The sequence below is a fragment of the Artemia franciscana genome, chromosome 20, assembly GCF_032884065.1.
Source record: "Artemia franciscana chromosome 20, ASM3288406v1, whole genome shotgun sequence".
Classification (NCBI taxonomy): domain Eukaryota; kingdom Metazoa; phylum Arthropoda; class Branchiopoda; order Anostraca; family Artemiidae; genus Artemia; species Artemia franciscana.
In genome coordinates this window covers 15254622-15269479 of record NC_088882.1, presented here as the reverse complement: position 1 = coordinate 15269479, position 14858 = coordinate 15254622, and the positions used below count along the sequence as shown (strand labels likewise).

At 34.5% G+C, this 14858-nt stretch overlaps 1 protein-coding gene across 1 annotated transcript in view; it reads left to right on the top strand.

Moving 5' to 3' along the window:
- Window positions 1-13873, top strand: part of LOC136039791 (developmentally-regulated GTP-binding protein 1-like) — a 52137-nt gene extending 38264 nt beyond the window's left edge. Inside the window, exons 6-9 of the mRNA XM_065723667.1 lie at window positions 125-210; window positions 4536-4665; window positions 8076-8198; window positions 13705-13873. Coding sequence (XP_065579739.1) covers window positions 125-210; window positions 4536-4665; window positions 8076-8198; window positions 13705-13807 — 442 coding nt within the window. The 3' untranslated portion in view covers window positions 13808-13873. The remainder of the gene's footprint in view (window positions 1-124; window positions 211-4535; window positions 4666-8075; window positions 8199-13704) is intronic.
- The last annotated feature ends 985 nt before the right edge of the window (window positions 13874-14858 follow it).

The window sequence follows — 14858 nt, the reverse complement described above, 5'->3', positions numbered from 1 at the left end:
AACTATCTGCAGGTATCAAAAAAAGTAACTCCGTAATTTAGATTTTAGAGAAAAGGCCCAAATAAAAAGGTAAAAGATAGAATAAGAAAGATGTAATATTAAATGACATCTTCATTATTTCTAGGTGTGATGCTACGATAGATGACCTGATTGATGTCATTGAAGGAAACAGAATTTATATACCATGCATTTACCTTTTAAACAAAATAGGTAAGGTCATTGATGCTCAGTCGTAAGTTTGTTTATTTTTCCTAATGTCTTAGTGCTCAGAATAAGGTAACCCACATAGCATTTTCTGAAGGATAAGTGTGATCATATTCCTTTTTTCATATAGGTAGAAAAAAGTAGGTGCTCTTTGTTAGGATCATGGACAAATTGCTTTACCCCTTCCCCCAATGCACATTACTTTTGAGTCCTCTCCTCCCTAAAAAATTTGTGAATATTTCACCTTGATCCCCCAACGCTTGGATACAAGACGGTAGACCTGACAAATCTACCATATCCAGGACTTTTTTCGGGAGTTTGACCCCCTTCCCCCCGGAATGTTTGTCCGACTCGTAAAAACATAACGAAAATGAATATAGACAGTTTTCATGTGCTTTTGAAATTTTGTGTACCCCCCCCCCCGAAATAAATCTGCAACAATCCCCCCCCAAAAAAAAATTCTGGATACGGCTCGGACTCGATGTGTAGGATGGATTCAGGTAGCCGTTTAATAAAATCAGATGATTATTTTTCAGAATTTTAGTATATGAAGACTTCAGTAGTTTAAGATTAACTGAATTTTACAATGTTTCTAATCTTAAGCGTGAAGCACTGATGAACGCTTGTACCTTCTTGTCTAGTTTATTATGAGTTAACTTTTGACCAAGTCTTCACCAGTCTTATTGCCCATCAATTATGGTGCAGCAGGACTCATCTGCTTGATTTATAAATTGTCTCACATTGGTTGTATTAGTTGTCTTGTTTTTATGTGTTATCTAGCTTTCTTCAGAAATGATTCATTTCGTATCTTTTATCATTTGTGGCTTTTAATTTTTTTTATGCCTTCGTTATGCCTCAGCTGAGGTTTCAGATTTTCAAAAATATCTTTTATGTCTGATTTTTGACTTTCAAGTTCAATCGCCTTTGGGAAACTTCATAAGAGCTTTTAGGCCTTGATATGCTGGCAGGCGAAAATATATTTTTCTTTTATTATTACCTTTTAGAATTTATTATTCCGATGCAGAAGCTTGTATGTGCAACCACAAGGTCAACAAGACCTTTCCTCAGTGTCTCAGGAACGGTTAAGGGTAATAAGTTAATACTATCTTGGCATACAGAGGGGGATACTGAAGTAAATCAAAAGGCACTGTGTGCATTTTAAGCTGTCAAAACTGTTTATCTGTGATATATAAGAAACTACCAAGGGAATTCAGCTCCACTTTTTTTGGGTGTGGTGAGGAGGATGGTCGATCTTTCGATCAGTGTATTTGAAAAAAAATATTCCACGTACTCATCAGTTTTAACAAGGGGACATATTGCTCGGTGCTGGGCTTATTACCCCCGGAAAATTACCCGCAACATCCAGAATTGAGCAGCCGTAGAGAAAGCCTGACAAATAACAATTAGTAAGATAAAATTAAAATCAATTAGTTGTGGACATTAAGCCATGGATAATTGTAGAAAAAGCCAAGACAGATAGTCCGGGTGAGAGGCAAATCTGGGATAAGCCCTTTTTAGGATGGTTTAAATATGATGTCACTTCACGTTTTGATAGATAATTCTATCATCCATCCGTTCTTACGTCATTCCTACGGCAGAACTTAGGTAGATAGTCATAGAACTAAAGGAATGGACGAAATTAAGAAAAGAATGAATTTTGGAATATCCTGCCAATATTGAAAAATACAGGCAGAATATGTGGTGTCGAATTTCTTATTGTATTTGTTATATATTTTTTTTTTGTATTTCTTGGGGTTGAGTTTTCATTGTTTTTTTTTTGTGTTTTTTTTCTGTGTGTTTGTTTTTATACTCCGCTGTTTCAAGTGGGTCACAAGTAAATTATTATTGCAGTATAGTTTAGTATAAAGTTTAAAATTGGAGTTGTAAGGGTATTATCGACCCCGAAAGCAAGCTTATTCGACATTTCGAAGTTTTTAAACATAAAATTTGATGTGGTATCCTACGAGTTAGATGAGGGCTGGATAACAGAGAAGGAACCGAGAGGGAGGGTGACTGCCCTCCAGTATCCTTTGGTCGTTAAAAAGGACACAAGAACTTTCAATCTTCAATCGAATGACCCCTTTCCAAGTTTCTAAAATAGCCCTTTCTATTTTAAGTTGGTGAGGAAAAAGTTTCCCGCCCTTTTTAGGCTTCATTTTGGGGGGAAGCATTTATCGAAAATCGGTGCTTTTGAGCCCCCTTGCCAGAGGAGGGACCAATGTTTTGAATAATTTTTGGTAAATTAGTCACCTTGGTCAGTGGGATCGTTCGGGGGGGGGGGGGGGTCCCAATGAAACTGGGAAAAAATATAATTTATTACTTAAAATGAACTTTTTCGCATGCTGACCAACGGTCTGCGTTGCGCAGGTACCGATCTCCTGATTCAATGCCTTTGGCCGGGTGTGCAATGCGTCGCTAGGGAATAATTAAAAAAAAAAACAACTATTACTTATTATGTAGCTTTGTAGCTGTCGCTTGTTTTAAATGTAAAATTTATCTTTACGTTAAGCAGGTTTTTTTTTAATCCATGTCGTTTTTAACATAAGGAAAATGAGAAAAATTGGGGTTCAGTCTACACTTCGTAATAAGTTCTACATTAATATTTTTCCAAATCTACTGCGTTTGAAACCTTATCATCAAGTAAAAACGTGAGCCTAGGTAATTGCAAAATTGCAAGATGTTCTATGCTTCCTGTTTCGCCACAGTTGTACAGGTCATTTTTTATTCCTAATAATTAAGGTGCTTTTTCTTTCTAAAATCTATCAGTTAAACATTAGATTCTCTTGTTTTAAAACTTTCAAACAGTTCGTGGTACTATTCCCTGTCACACAGTTCGTGGTAACGAACTGTAGTAAGGAAAGCTCAATAGTAAACAAAACTCTAAAAAACGGAGTTTTGATACCAATAGATATATCAAAAGAATCGGATTTTTGTACTAATTTTAAATATATAAGTTTCATCAAATTTAGTCTTACTCATCAAAAGTTACGAGCCTGAGAAAATTTGCATTGTTTTGGAAAACAGGGGGAAACACCCCCTAAAAGTCATACGATCTCAAACGAACAGAAATTACTCCGGTTATGAAAGGGGCTGTTCCTCCCTCTACGTCCCGCTCTTTACGTTAAAGTTATTTACTGTTTAATAAAGTAGAATTGAGAGAAAAAGTAAACTTTAGCGTAAAGAGCGGGACGTTGAGGGAGGAACAGCCTCTTTCATACACGGAGTAATTTCTGTTAGTTTTAAGTTTTAATGTCGCTCCTTAGTTTCAGTTAAAAAAAACTTGTTTTTTTTTATTTAATCAAAAGTAGACTCGAATACACCCTCTACATGTGCAAATAGGACAGAGGTGGAATCATTGAAGAATTAGAATGTAGATATACAGTGAATATAATTTCCTGAATGAAAAAGAAAATAAGACTTAGTACTTTTTATAATGGTGTTCATACTATAACTAGATAGGTCAAATTGGTTTTAGTTCGGTCGTAGAATTTGACGGAGGGGGTCTGCTCCAGGAACCATATAATTGCTTTAACTTTTATTTCCAATATTTAATTGAAACTCTGATTCTCTTATTTTTCATTAAAATGCTTAATAAGCGCTGATAACGTTCTATTCCTTACGTTTTGGATTCACATGCTAATTCATATATGTAGAACCGACTATGTATAATACCATGCTGACTTCTTGCTTTCCTAAATATATCTTACCAGCCCCAAAAGAAAATTAACAAATGTTCTAAGACCCCTTGCCAAATCAAGATTTCCTTTTAAAACCCTTCAGGACCCCCTCCCAAGTAAGGGTATAGTCCTTACAGCATCCAATATATTTTATGTTTGTAAATAACTTTTATATCTCAATCACTTTTTAAGAGGTTGCATCGCATAAGAGGTTTTACCCTATACTTTAAAGAGGTTTTATCCAATAGGAGGTAGGGGAATCTCGCCAAGATTAGGGACAAAACTGCATTATTACCTCTCCACTAAAGGATAACCGACATTATTTATCGTATACACACTAGTTGTATATTATAATCGGACCTGAAACGCACTGTGAATCTTTTTACGATTATCTAAAAAAGGGTTCTGAGAAAAATCTCGAATACCTTATTTTGGAAAATGTGAAATGCGAGCTTGTTTTTGGGTATAAAGGTATATGCTTTTGACTATAAAATGGATATAAGCTGTCTGTCGAATGACCGATAATGCTTGAAGGACATGACAAATATGGTGCTAGCCCTCAATACAACTAAATACTGCTCTGAAAAAGTCTATAGTCATTTTCAGACTTTTTTTTTAATCTGTTGTTTTTTTTTGGTTTTTTTTTTTTTATAGACCAAATTAGCATTGAAGAGCTGGACATCATTTACAAAATTCCACATACTGTCCCAATATCAGCTCATCACAAATGGAACTATGATGATCTTTTGGAAAAGATGTGGGAATACTTGCAACTTGTCCGAATGTAAGTATATCTTCTTCTTCTTCCCTTTCTTACTATTGCCGAAATCCGCTGATTCTTCCTGGGTTTTTCCTGTATTCTTCGTTTTTAATGAGCTTGTTTTACTTTACTTTGAAAGGCTAAAGTCATCGGTGGCTATTCTGATGTTGGCGTTGAATTAGAGGGAGTAGGTTAAAATTATTTGTTGCATCCTTTCGGTCATCTTGGGCGTAGAACTGAAACTATTCTTTATAATAATCTGAATGTTTATAAGTTTTAGAGAAAACTTGTTTGTCAAAAACCTGTTCCTTTTTTAACAGAAAAACTCGAAAATTGCAAAAACAAGGAGTAGGGCCCCACTACCACCGTCGGTGGAATGGCAGATCAATATGCTAAATCTCAAGTTTGCACACTCGTTCCCAGTAATCGGTAAAAGGTAGCGTATATACATGGAAAATTTATTGTTTTTTTTTAGGCAAAGGTTTTGCTTATTAAGTGAATCCAGTATAAAAAAATATAATATGGGTACATATCATTAAAGAAATTGCTTAAATGCGAGGGGGAGGGGTGAATGTAGATGAATATTTCCAAAGTTATACGTTTGGTATACGTTTTATCATGTTTTGCCCAATGGCTGGGGGATTGAGTTGAAGCTTTCAAGGATAGGTTTCGTTTTTTTGGGGGGCTGGGGAGGGGCATTGAAAGTGACACGGAAATTTTGCTTTTTGGGGAGGAGAGTCAAAACCTTTTTATTTGATCTTCATAAAAAAAGCAAATGCTAAGGTAACCTCCTTTCCCTTTTAACTTTTATTCAGCAAATCATCCGACAGCCTATGCTGCTAAGATCATTATAATTTTTTCACACGTTAAAAATAAATGAAACCCTTGCAATACGAAATGACTCCTTTCAAGGAGAATGGATTTTCAGATAATATTAACCCTTGAAGCTGGATAAATATTTCATTTTACGAAATTAAAAACCCTCAACCTCAAGGTAGTGTCACTGCCTTTATAACGACTCGAATCGGAAATTGCTTCCTACGTCTTAAAGTCAAGTCCTCTTGAAAATCCCGCTCCTGCTCACCCAAAGAAGGGTCCCCCGCCCCAGAAATTATCTTTGAACGCCAATTACTTTTGTCCTCAAGGTCACCCCTCTCCCGAAATTTTGGAGTTCTGAAGAATATTAAATAAAAAAAATTAAGATTTTTAACTGAAAGTAAGGAGCGACATTAAAACTTAAAACGAACATAAATTACTTAGTATATGAAAGGGGCTGCTCCCTCCTCAACGCCCCGCTCTTTACGCTAAAGTTTGACTCTTTCTCTCAACTCTACTTTTTAAAACTAAAAAAGTTAACATTAAACAGTAAAAGGTAATCATTGTGCCTGAGCAGTTTTTATTTGAGCCTTTAAGGATTTACAGTACAAAAAACACCTTTTAAGAAATGTATGCTCAGACAAGAAATTCATATCTTAAAGAGTATGACATTTGGCAGGGGGACCGAATTGAAAAAAAGGGAAAATGGACAAGTTATTGAAAAATATAAGAAAACCAGCGACAGACATATCTTTTGCTATTGGGAAAGGTGTACGGGCTTGATGGTGTCTACCCTGCTTATGTACTTGTTTATATGGGTAATAAATTTGCAACAATGTGAGAAAATGACACCTAGTATCTTTACTGCATTCATAACAGGGAAAGGAACCTGATGAAGTCTCTTTTTAGATGGTTGATTTTATAAGTATTTTTGTCTCTATTGAGTTGATATTAGATCGAAAGTGTTTCGGGAACTTGCTTCATGGAGACATCTTCCTCAGGAACATAGGTGAGTGCTAAAATAATACCGATAAAATACTAAGAACACTATTTCTTTTGGCGGATTTCTTGCTCGTTTTTTTCCCATTTCATCAGTAAAGGTTTAGTAAAGATTTTTCAAGCAGGCAGAACAGGCAAGGGCATATCTAGTAATTTGTTTCGAGGGGAGGATAAAAAAAAAAAAAACTTTAAAAAATGCATAACAAATTTGTTACGATTTTATGTGTCGGACAAAAATTTTGAGAAGACGGATTCAAACGCTGAATCCCCTCCCACCTTGAATTTGGCCTTGAAAAGAGGCTAACTAGGTCAGTTTTTCCGCTATCATCTTTATTTGCCACCATTCTTATTTTTGGCCTAATGGCTTTTTACCTGCTTGATTTTTGCGATGATTTTTCTTACTACATTATCTGGAATATTGGATATATTGTATATTACTAGGTTATATAAATCAATGGAAAGCTTTGGTATTTTTTTCAAGACCACAGTGCCTTTTCTATGAGACCACAAAGGCTCTAGACCACACTAGAGTCTTTGTATGTATTTTTGTCTCACTGTCTAATAAAAGGACCTGTCCCTATTTGGAACTCTTTATTGGTTTTGTCTATGCAAAGCTAGGTGTCACCAGTAATGTTTTCTGTTTCCCTTAATCATGTCCTGGCAAATCTTGTTTCTTTTATACTATTTATAAATTTGATTGACAAGTAGGACAACTAATGTCATGGGATTTTTCAGAGAAACATCTTTTAAGTCTCTCAAATTTGCTATCCTGACAGCGTACAAGATGAGGTGGAAATATTTCTAAAACCGCATCTTCCAAAAAAAAATGAAAAACTAAATACCTTTTGAATATCCCACCGTCGATGAAGAACATGCGTGTAAAAAAAAACAACAAAAAAAACTAGCGGATCTTTTAGTGGTGGTTAGTGATGGAATTGGGTGATTCAAGTGCATATTAAATCCATATCACACTATAAATCGCATCATAGTACTACACTAGTGGCGCACTAAGTTTGTTCTTCAGTGGTGCTAGAAGTACCTCTTTTCTTTTGTTTCCAGTGTTGTAAGTCTGCTTTTCTTTTCTTTTTTCTTCTCTTCCTATTCTTTTCATGCTCCATCTTTGTAAATCTCTTTACTTGATGTTGGGAAATAAAAATCATTCGTTCATTCGATTTCTGGCCATTGTAAACACAAATCTTTTACTTCCCTCAATTCTTAACCAGTCACTACTCTCTTGTAATATACAGCAATATGGGTAAAATTACCCATTTTCAAAAATTACCATTCTCCCCCCCCCCAAAAAAAAACGAAAAACAAATAAGGATTTCAGAAAATAATTGGGCAAAATCAGAAAAAAGAAAGAAATTTAAGAGTTTTGAGTACTTGCTTGCTGTTGATCTTGTGTAATGTTTGATGCGTAATTTTTGTTTTTTACCTGAGGATTATACAACGAACTTAGTAAAAGGTTAAAGACAAGGGCGCATCCCCCCCCCCCCTGCGTACAGCCTTGATTGAAGACCTAACATATCTCAAATATTTTTAGAATTTTGTTTATAATTTTGAATACAGTTCGCATAACTTACCTACCTTTTTTAGCTTTGAACCAATTTATATTTTAGCTATACAAAGCCAAAAGGCCAACTGCCCGATTATACTTCGCCTGTGGTGTTACAAAGTGGACATTGCTCAGTTGAAGATTTCTGCAACAAACTTCACAAATCAATTATTCAGGACTTTAAATAGTAAGTTATTTATACTTTGGAAAAACCACTATTTATATATTCAAAGATTGTTTCAAAAGGTATTTTAACTTTTAAGAATGATCATAATTACAAAAAGCTATAACTAGGTATTTCTTCAACCATCCTCCCCCCCTTGTTGGAAGAGTTTAATAAACAAAAAATAATAATAATAATAAAACCTATAAACAATATTCGAATGCTTAACAAAGTAGTACTTTGCAAAGTAAATTTCAAAGAAAATAAAACTGAAAAAAAGAACGAACTATTGTGTTTTATTATGTCACTTGGTATGTACCAAGCGACATAGCGGTCGCAAATTCTGTCGGTCTGTCCTGCTTTTGCTACTTTAGGAATTTCCAGTTAAGCTAGGACGATGAAATTTGGCAGGCGTATCAGGAACCAGACCAGATTAATTGTTTCCCAATTCGACCATCTGGGGGGGGGGGGGAAGTGGGGTGACGGTTAATTAGAAAAAATGAGGTATTTTTAACTTACGAACGGGTGATCAGATCTTAATAAAATTTGGTATTTAGAAGGGTCTTGTCCTTTAGAACTCTCATTTCAAATCTCGACCAGATCCAGTGACATTGGGGGGAGTTGGAAGGGGAAACCGGAAATCTTGGAAAACGCTTAGAGTGGAGAGATCGGGGTGAAACTTGATGGGAAGAATAAGCACAAGTTATAGATACGTGATTGACATAATTGTTCTCTATGGGGAGAGAAGAAACAAAAACATCCTATACCATCATTAAACGGAGCCAAAAAAACTCAAAAATAGTGTCAGGCAACACCATCTACACCACTAGAACCACCGTAAAACACCGATAAGACATAGTGACAGTCCTTTTGCTTAAAGAACAAGGAAAATGCACTAGCTCGATAAGAAAAGAAAGTTGCTGCAATCCTAATAGCTCGTATCGAAAACATATTTTATTCTTTATTTATGTCCGCAAATAACGGAGCAATGAAACATCGTAAAAGACCGTTTAGTGGCTTACTTTAAAGACATTGCTACATCAAATGCTTGTATCTTTTAAAAAGTCCCTTCTCTGGAATATTATGCCATGTTTCCCTGACTTCAAAGCATAGTTCTCTGGACTTTCACTTATTATGTCAACAGAGAAAAAAAATTGTATTTCCCTGTGTTTAATCATCGAAAAATTGAGTCTCATCATTGTTGTTGAGATAGCTGCAACCTAGTCGAAAAACAACATATCCCGAAGTAAATTGATTACTCAAGATAGCAGGATTCCTGTAATAATAAACATTGTAGCTAACAATAAACATTATTAAAAAATAAATCCCTGCTTGACCATAAAGTTAATGATCTTTCAACAAAATATTGCCCACCAATTATCTTTTTAAAAGTCCCTTCTCTAGAATTTTATGCCATTTTTCCCAGACTTCAAAGCATAGTTTTCTGGAGTTTCACTGATTATTTCAAATGCGAAAAAAAATTGCTCTGCCCTTCGTTTAAATATCTTTGAAAAATTCAGTCTCATCATTGTTGTTGAGATAGCTACAATCTAGTCAAAAAACAGCATAACCCAAAGTACGTTTATTACTCAAAATAGCAGGTGTCATGTAATAGTTATTAATAGAATTTTTTTTTTAATTTTAAATTAACTAATAATTAAAAAATCTTATGGCAGGAATCGAACCTACGACCTTCCGGACTAAGTCCAATGCATCTCCCGCTGTGCTAAACACGCTTGCTAATAAGACTCAATTATAAAATACTTGTTATAGTTTCGCTTTAACGTCATTTTAAGGTGGAATTAGGCTGTTTAAAAATCTTAAACATTTGTTTTAATGATAACTTTTTATATCTGACCCTAAGGAATAGTGGTGACAGAGTTCAGGTCACACACTGTAGGCTTTCGCTAACGAACAAGGAAAAACAAGCTATTGCTGAACTTATTTTTCTTTGCTTTTCTTTGAAAAACTGTCGCTGAGTAACTATTTATAAGAGATTTTTAATTTTGAGGAAAGACGTACATAGTGTTTTTGTAGACAAGGACCTAGTATTTTGGAGAAAAGTAAAAGAGATGAGTCAGAAGAGAACTAATAGTTCTTGCTTGACCGTTATTTTAGATGTGATCTTTGATCATTGTAAATTACTTGAAATATCCAGAAATTTTGATTGTTTTATCAATTGATTAAGCAGGTGCAAAAATCTGAATTGTTTTCGTTTCTTTCTTTATTCCAGATGTTTTAACTATAATTGAGACTTGCACTTGTAAATATGACTCAACAATAAGAATCAACAGTACATTAATGAACAGTGCCTTAAAAGCTGTTTCTGATAAAGTATTTCAGTGAAACTTTTATTTTTGGGGAAAGACAGACCATAATTTTTTGTACAGAAATAAGAGACAAATTTAAACACAGGAAACAGTGACTTTGGGACTACTTATGTCACCTTACAGGCGGGTCCCAGCAATTGTGAATTAGCGGGAAGATCCCGCACTTTGATTGTGTAACGACACAACAGAACAGTCCAAATTAACGAGCAGTATGCAGGGAAAGACTAAGTTCAATACTATCCTAAACTCTAAAAAACGGAATTTTGCTAACAATTAATACATTAAAGAATTGGCTGAAATTCACTATGGGGAGCTGGGGGTTGTTAATTTGGAAAAATAAAAAAAAATTGAGGTATTTTAAATCCGGGTGACCGGATCTTAAGGAAATTTGATATTTAGAAGGAACTCATGTCTCAGAGCTCTTATTTCAAATTCCGACCAGATCCGTTGACATTGGGGGGAGTTGGAGGGGGAAACCGAAAATCTTGGAAAACGCTTAAAATGTCGTAGATTCGTGATTGACGTAACCGGACTGGATCCGCTCTCTTTGGGGGAGTTAGGGGGTGGGGTTCAGCTCTTTGGCGAGTTTGATGCTTCTGGACGTGCTAGGACGATGAAAATTGGTAGGCGTGTCAGGGAGCTGCACAAATTGACTTGATAAAGTCGTTTTCCCCGATTCAACCATCTGGGGGGGGGGCTGAAGGGAGAGGAAAGATTAGAAAAATTGAGGTATTTTCAACTTATGAGTGGGTAATCGGATCTAAATGAATTTTGATATTTAGAAGGACCTCGTGACTCAGATCTCTTATTTTAAATCCCGACCGGCATTAAGCCTCTGATTTTACTTTTAAAGCAATCTATTGATTCTTAGAATTTTGCTAGAGCTCATACCATATGAGCTCTTGGCTCTTCCGACCTCGTCACAAGTGCATATGAGCTCTTAGCTCTTGTTTAATGAGTTTATTTTTTTTTGGTTGAGCCATAAAACCACCAAGTTGAAGACAATAATGTTCTTGTGCTACATTGATCAAATTTGATTAAAGGGTCAAAAGCCCGAATTAGTGCCTGGATAAGGATTTTGAAGTTTTTACTTCCATCTTCTTCCTACTTTTAAGACTTGAACGATTCGGTGCAAAGGAAAAAAAAAGATCAAAAGTTAACACTGTTAATCTTTAACTAACGTTAATTTTTATCATAGCTTAAAAAATTTCTAGGCTTTCCTCTGAATTTCTAGGCTTTGGAAAGGCGGTTTCGAAAATGTGAGAAGCAAATAATGTGTTCATTCGTAAATAAAAAACATTCAATATAGATGTTTTTAATGTTTAATGCAAGTCATGTAATGCCGTGGGCTAATCTTTGCGTGGCACCGAGGAAATATTAGCCTTGAAAAATTGTTTACGTTTAGGCAGTAAACCTAGTTAACTATTTTATGTATCGAAACTTATTTTTGTAATATATATTATGCCTCACAATTAAAAAGAAAGTGGAAGTAGGAACATAAACTCGCTTCTACTGATCCTTTAAATCCATTTCCCTAAGTTTTGTCCCCGGAGCACCTTTCTTCTTTCCAGTTCATGAGAAGTCAGTGTTCTGGAGATTCGTTTTTTTTTATATTTTAAATGTAATATAAAAAACACTCGCTCGGCAGAAAACTTGCAGGGAATTGAAATAAAAATACTTTCTTGGGCCCTAATTTTGGATGTGGAACTATTCCTAAAAGGTTTGTTTATGTAGCTCGACAATTACTTGCTTGGGAGTTTTTAAACCTTTCTGGAAATGGCGAAAAGACATTTTCTCCCAATTTCTCCAAAATAAAATTGGGTTTTTTAAAATTACTCCGAGTATTACGATCTGTAGATTCGCAGGTATTGAAACGGAATACAAATCGTCAGTTTTCGTCAACGTTAATTTTTGTGGAGATTTTGAAGAACTCAATTTTCTTTTGAGGAAAATATGGAAAACTCGGAATAGTGAAAATAATGGTTTACAGAAAAAAATTTACGCCATGAGATAAAAGCAAACACTACCTAAGAAAAACTATTTTTTATCTACTTTTGTTTTGTTGAATTTGAAATATATAATTTTTGCAGAGACGACATTAGAACTTTTGAAGTTATCCCCCTGCCCTTTGAACGAAAGTTGTGCACACTGTCAAGGTTGAGCACTTCACTAAAGATTGAAGATTTAGATATATTTCTGAATTACCTGTGAATTTGTCTGTTTTTTTTTTTTTTTTTGTTTTTCTTATAGCTATTTATTCAGTTTTCTATCTAAAGAGGAAGCTCTTATCTTATTGCAGTGCTTTCTTTTTCGTGCAAAATTTGCAAGGAAAATTTTTTGGAAGACAATTTTTTTAGCAGATAATTTTTTTCCCGAATGTCTTACATTTAACGGGAGATACCTATCAAAATTTGAAGTTATCCCTACGTAACCTCTAAAGCGTTACGAGCCAACTAGTATTCCTTTTAACTATCTCCCCTCGTGGCAGATGTATATTCGAAGAAAACTTGTTTTGTTCCTTGTTTGGTTTCTTAGTATTTTACATAAAAGACCAAGACTTTTTAACATTTTATTTAGTTTTGTCTGATTAGACCAAAGAAGATCAACTACCAGTTTATGAGTAAAGCCAGTGGAGTTTGTTATTTTGAAGAAAAGGCAGGCGTGATCTAAGTAGGAAGTGTCACAGACGAGAAACCGTTTTTGGAAGTATGAATTAGAAGTTTAAAGGATGGAAACTGATAAAAAAATTTTATCGAACATTAAAAAAATAATAAAATACTTTAAAAAGACGTATTTATCTCCAAATACATTAGTTTATTGTATCCAATTGAAGTTTCTTCTTCTTTTTTTTTAGTGCATCCAACGAATTAGGCGTTTTCGAAGTATTCTTCTTTAACTCTTTTTGTCATTTTTATATTCAGTATTTTAGCGAGTTTTAAAGACTGAACTAAGATTCGCGTTGATGCAGTGCATCATACTCTAATTCTGGCATCCAGTTTCCACGCCATGTTGCATGATGTAAATTTTCACACGTATCAGCGCTTTATCATTTTTGTTTTATAATATTTTTATTTTCAGCTTTTACACATATTTTCTATAGTAGTACGTATTAAAGCGCTATCTAATTCTGGCTACGATGGACATTATTCACAGTATCTACCTAGCTAAAAGAGCAATTACATTCGAATTTTCTATTCTAGTGCACTTGTATGGGGCTCATCAGTGAAGCATTTGCCACAAAATGTTGGAAAGGACCATATCCTTAATGACGAAGATGTTGTTCAAATTGTTAAGAAAGTTTGATATGGACCATGTGTCGCTCTGTTTATGACTCCCATGGACTCGAATAAATTTTACTCTATTACCAGTGTTATTTTTGAATTTGAAATTATAATTTGAGGGTTAGGACAACTCACTGGGGCCTTTTTTTATTATTATTATTTGTAAATACTTATGGAATTACTGGATAATATTCGTAGGGTAAAGTGTCTATAGTCTCAGAAAGGCTATAGCAAGGTCGTATCCAGGGGGAAGGGTTGTGGTTTTGACCCCCATCCCCTAAAATTTGTGTCCGACTCATAAAACGTAACAAAAATGTATATGAACAGATTTACCGACCAAAATACTGGATGTGTCCTTGGGTTATAGCCTTCTAGAATCTTAAGGAAATTGTCATATACAATTGTTCTAGATTGTTCAATTTTCGCCCTTTTCTTTATCCAAATAGCAAAAGAACCATTTTTATGTTTTGTTGGACTCCTAAAATTGCCTTCGCGACTCTTTCTCTCTCTTTCTTTTTTTTCGTAAAAAGAGGCAAACGCAGACAACAAGATACACAGAAGTTGTCAGGAAGGTTTATAAGTACGTTATATGTCAGAGATAACTGTTCAAGGTTATTTCTTTTTACTAATTATTTTTAAATAGACTAATTATTTGAAGCCCAAAGTAAGATGGGTACCAGAAAGGAGCAATCAAGCAAACATATCTTGATATGTTATATTTATGATATGTGATATGTTTATTGATATGTTATATCAATAACATATCACGGGGTATATGTAACACATATAACTGGGTATATGTTATATACCCAGAAAGGAGCAATCAAGCAAACATATCTTGATATGTTATATTTATGATATGTGATATCTTATTGATATGTTATGTTATATTTAGCTGGGTACTAATATTAATTTGACCAAAAAATGTTCCTTAACCCCTTTTGATTTTTTTTTGAATGCCTGCCGGATATCTCATTCTTTGACATCTAAAATGTATGTTTGATCAAGAAACATGACGAATTGATAAGAGAGCAATCCTTGGCACTATAAAATTGTATGAATTAAAATTAAGT